The sequence below is a fragment of the Panicum virgatum genome, chromosome 2K (genome assembly GCF_016808335.1).
Source record: "Panicum virgatum strain AP13 chromosome 2K, P.virgatum_v5, whole genome shotgun sequence".
Classification (NCBI taxonomy): Eukaryota; Viridiplantae; Streptophyta; class Magnoliopsida; order Poales; family Poaceae; genus Panicum; species Panicum virgatum.
The window spans coordinates 68,824,270-68,828,690 of record NC_053137.1 but is presented as its reverse complement, the minus strand read 5'-3'; the positions used below and the strand labels follow the sequence as shown (position 1 = coordinate 68,828,690).

Sequence of the window (4,421 nt, the reverse complement as noted above, 5' to 3'; positions counted from 1 at the left end):
TACAAAAACGATTTATAGCAACGTCTCAATTTTTATTAAGAGCAGACCAAAAAGTCACCAATTCCTACAAATGGTGCGCAGCTACTGTAGCAATCGACCTGCCTCTAAAAATGCATTCGGGTGAGGGGGTGATCCGCCCCTACAAATGGCATTTTTAGGGGCGGGTCATCCCCTCACCCGCCCCTACTAATATTTTTCTAATTTACTCCAAAAAATCATTTAATTCAAAATAAATAACAAATAATCTTGAAAAATTGTGAAATTTCTACCATAAGACTATTCTACCTACCAAACTAGAAAAAATATGACAAATGTATTTCATTGTATCTAATAATTAAATGCTTGAAAATATAAAGTTAGTCTTAACTTGTATGAGATAAGTTAGTGCGGGAGCTATTCATTGTGGTTTCCACACCTTGAATTAATATGAACACTTAAATTCGTTTTTTGATATTTTTTTTAAATTATACAGATCGCAATAAGCTTCTGATAAAAATTTCATATTTTTATGAAGTGTTTTACTATTTTTAATGAATTAAATAATTTTTCAAAACAAACTGAAAAAAATATTTATAGGGGCGGGTGGGGGCCTCATTCGTCCTACAAATCCATTTTTAGAAGCAAATAATGTCCACTCGCCTCTAAAAATCAATTTGTAGAGACGGGTGAGACCCCAGCCGCTCCTAAAAATATGGCGATCGGTGTGCTTGCAAGACTGCAAAGTTATTGGTTGCACCAGGATTGACTGGCCCACCCTTGCCGCGTCCCCGATGCCTTATCTCCTCTATCCTGTGCTCTCTCCCTCTTCTCCACAGCAGCCGCGAGGGGCAACCAGCACAAGGGGCGGGGCAGTAGCAGCGCAAGGGATGCCTCCACGGCGACGAGCGGTGCGCGACTTCTGCGGCAGCACGCGGCGTCCGTCAAGGCGCGTGCTCCGCGGCAGCACGCGGCCTCCGGCGGGGCGCGGCGGGCGGCGGGCGGCGTCCTCCGCGGGGGCGCGCGGCCGGCGGGGAGCGGCCTCCGCGGCGACGCGCGTGCGGCAGGACTGCGGGACACCTCCAGCGCGTCCCCCTGGCGGCGGCGGTGGCGTGCGGCAGGACTAATTCACATTAGCAACTTGCAATTCGCTTGCAGCCTTGCACAGAGACGCACGCATAACGCTGCCATGGCACCAGTGTTGGTGGAGGCGGCCAGCTACCTTGCTTCGGTGGCCTGCGCGTCCCAATCGAGGAGCTCGATGCGGTAGGCGGCTGGTGACGCGGCGAACAGCTCACCGTGCGATGCGACCGGTAGGGTGGCGCGGCGGCTGCGGCTGTGGCCGGCGGGGTGAGGCTCAAGCACAGCGACCAGTAGGGCGGCGCGAGCGCGGCGACCGCGGTGGCGAGATGCGCGCGCGACGGCAGGCCGGGCGTGGCTTCCTGCGGCCGGTGGGGCGAGGCGCGCCGGCTGCGGCCGGCGGAGCGGGTTGCGGGCGCGGCTGTCAGCCGGCTTCGGCCACCGGCGGCGTGCAGGGCGAGGCGTGGCGGCGGCGGCTGCTGCGGCTAGCGGGGCGAGGCTCCAGCGTGGCGACCGCAGCAGCTGGTGGAGCGCAAGATTTTCTCTACCGGTATTTTTAAAATCTCGGTGATCACGGTAAACTGGAATATAAGATATATCGGAAATTTATCGGCGATACAAAAAAAATTTCGGACAAAATTTACAAAAAAACATTTTTTTTCAAAAAATCATGTACATCAGTTCTATATCATTTTAGATAAAAAAAGCAAATATACACATTCTATAAACTATCAATTCAATGATATTTGTATGAATAGTCCAATCCTAAATATTATAAAGTCAACCATAGTGCCAAATATTATATAATATCAGTGCACAATCTAAAATACAACAAGCAGCACCATAAATGGCATAATCTGGTCATAAATTAGTCCATATCCCATAGTACTTTCATGCCAAATCACTACAATTTTAGCAAGTAATACGTAAGAATTCACACATCAGAAAGCATAGTCAGTCAATTTTAGCAAGCAATATGTAAGAATTCACTACATATTTCAGCTAGCATAGTCGGTCAATTTCATGATATAAGGGGAAGAAAGGCATCTAACCTCTTGACTAGTACAAGTTCCCAATTTTTAGCGCGCGCAGTTTCAAAATGCCGAAAATTTTGAGCGGTACCAGCAAAATACCAGGCCCCACCGGTAGACGGGAGATTTCGGAAATTTCGGAATTTCTCGGCCGGTAGAGAAAACCCTGGTGGAGCGCTATTTTTTTGTTATTTAATTCGATTTCTAGGGGCAGTTGATCTCCTCACCCGCCCCTACAAATTCATTTCTAGAGGCGGCTAGGGGCATCACCCGCCCCTGAAAATAGATTTGTAGGGTCGGCTGAGGGGGTGGCCCGCCCTGGAAATGGATTTTTAGGGATGGTTTCGTTGTCCGTCCCTGAAAAAGAGGTATTTTTAGCAGCGAGAACTAGCAACGGATTTTCTATCCGCCCCTACAAATGCTTTTCGTAGTAGTGCATCTTCACATGCACTATGTCTATAAAGATCGGAACTTGATCTGTGGGAACTTCTGCTACAATTATAGGGGATTAGTTTATATGAAAGATGAAAAATTCATCTTCACAAGGTAGGTCGGAATGGGATGATATCTTCAGATGTTTTTGCTTGCAAACTCAAATGAGTGACAATCCTCATACATCTTTTTCTCTGATTATCTTACTCTTATTGGTTATATTGGGCAAACTATTGCCCCCATGCAGTTTGACACTGTTTGTTTTCCATTAAGTTGGTGTGCTGAGTGCATGTTTAATATGCAAGCGTTCCTCTTCCATTTAGTTCAAGGACGAAACTGATTCCTCTGTCCCTGTTCTTTAATATCTCCTTTGATGGTGAAATTAATTCTTTGTGAACTGCATCCCTGATGCTTACTCCGTGCATTGTTTATTTGCCACTCCGAACTATGGCCCACAGTTTATTTATTCCATATCATGATCTTTGATCCAGAGGCCGAATCCTCCAGGAAACAAGAAGCAGCCAGAATACTTTCAGATTCATTGGTGAGTGGTGCATTCTTATCTTCAAAGCCTCTGATACTTCTATCCTATGGGATGTAGCTTGCAGAGTTCCAAAGCTTAAGAAAATAGCTGCTGGCAGGGCGCCAGAGCTAGTTAAACTTCGTTAAGCATGCATGCATTTTTTTTCCTAGTCAATCCTGTTTACACAGCATGTCATGAACCAGGCCAACTCATGTAGTGTGCAGGTTCTGGTCAGATGCTTTGTAATCGCTGTAATCTTTCTGCTGTTGACGCTATGCCTTATTGAATGTGCTTTGTCATTTCAAGAGTGAAACTAATAGTTTCAGATGTGTGTGTGTCAGTTTGGTGGGGAGAGACTTTTTTCATCCCTAAGTGTGGGCAGCACCCCAATGAAGATGCTGATAGATGATGAAGTCTCAGTAGATGTCAGGCATGCATCACCCAGTACATGCGGGATCTGTTTACAGTTCATGTCGCCTGGGAGTTATTGTGACAAATATGGTTTCTCTGGAGATGTTCCACATAGGATAAGCACTGATCAGATTCCAGAATTCAAAGATGTTTTCGAAGTTATGGAGTCTGCAAGGATGAAGACTCAGAGCCTAAGTTCTGGATGCACGAACATCTGTTCTGGGCCAGACAAGGTTAACAGTGCTGAGATGAACTTCATGAGGCAGAAATTTATGGATGCAAAGCGTCTTTCAACTAAGGAATCTTTTAAGAGATCGAAAGAGTTTGATGGTGCACTTGAGGCATTGGTATTGAATAAAGATCTTTTGTTGGAATTTCTTAAAAAATCCAACCATATTCCCACGAAAGATTCTACTGATATCAGCCGTTCTCCATTCTCTGCTGTAAACCGTATTACCGTGTTGAAACTATCCAGAAGAAATAAGTTTGTTGATGCAGATATTATTTATCCACCAGAAGATACTAAAATGTGTTGCCGTGCACCAGAAGGAGTGAAGCATTTGTTGACAGCCAAAATTGACACCAACCGGTCTGACCGAGCGGTCTGACCGGTCGAGGCACTGTGGCCTGTCCGGCAGAGACAGACCGGTCTGACCGGTAGGTCCGACCGGTCTGACCGGTCCAGGTAGAGTCCGAGTACAACTAGGGTTTTTCATATATTTAGATCTGTAAATAGAATTTCTTGCGGGATAAGTCCACCCCACCCTATAAATATAAAGGGTCACGGCCAATTAGGGAATCTAATCGAACAAAATCAATACAAATTCTACTTTTTATCTTTTTCTCCAAACCCTAGCTTTTCCAACCACATCTGTTGTTCTTCCTTCGTCTCCGCGACATTTGAAGGCATTCTAGGTGACCTGCCGATCCTAGAACAACCCTACGTGCGCCTACCCTGACGGGGTCCC

The 4,421-nt window shown here is 46.1% G+C and overlaps 1 protein-coding gene across 1 annotated transcript; it reads left to right on the top strand.

Annotated features, from left to right (window-relative positions):
• Positions 1-756: 756 nt before the first annotated feature.
• On the top strand, positions 757-4,081 carry LOC120694947. The gene is made up of 2 exons (XM_039978287.1): positions 757-3,063; positions 3,384-4,081. The coding sequence occupies exons 1-2, from the start codon at positions 2,995-2,997 to the stop codon at positions 4,059-4,061; spliced, it is 747 nt and encodes a 248-aa protein (XP_039834221.1). The 5' UTR covers positions 757-2,994; the 3' UTR covers positions 4,062-4,081.
• The last annotated feature ends 340 nt before the right edge of the window (positions 4,082-4,421 follow it).

Excerpts from the sequence above, each read along its gene's own strand:
- LOC120694947 (XM_039978287.1), top strand. The coding sequence starts at position 2,995 with ATGATCTTTGATCCAGAGGCCGAATCCTCCAGGAAACAAGAAGCAGCC. Across the intron at positions 3,064-3,383 it reads GAATACTTTCAGATTCATTG|TTTGGTGGGGAGAGACTTTT; the intron begins GTGAGTGGTGCA and ends TGTGTGTGTCAG.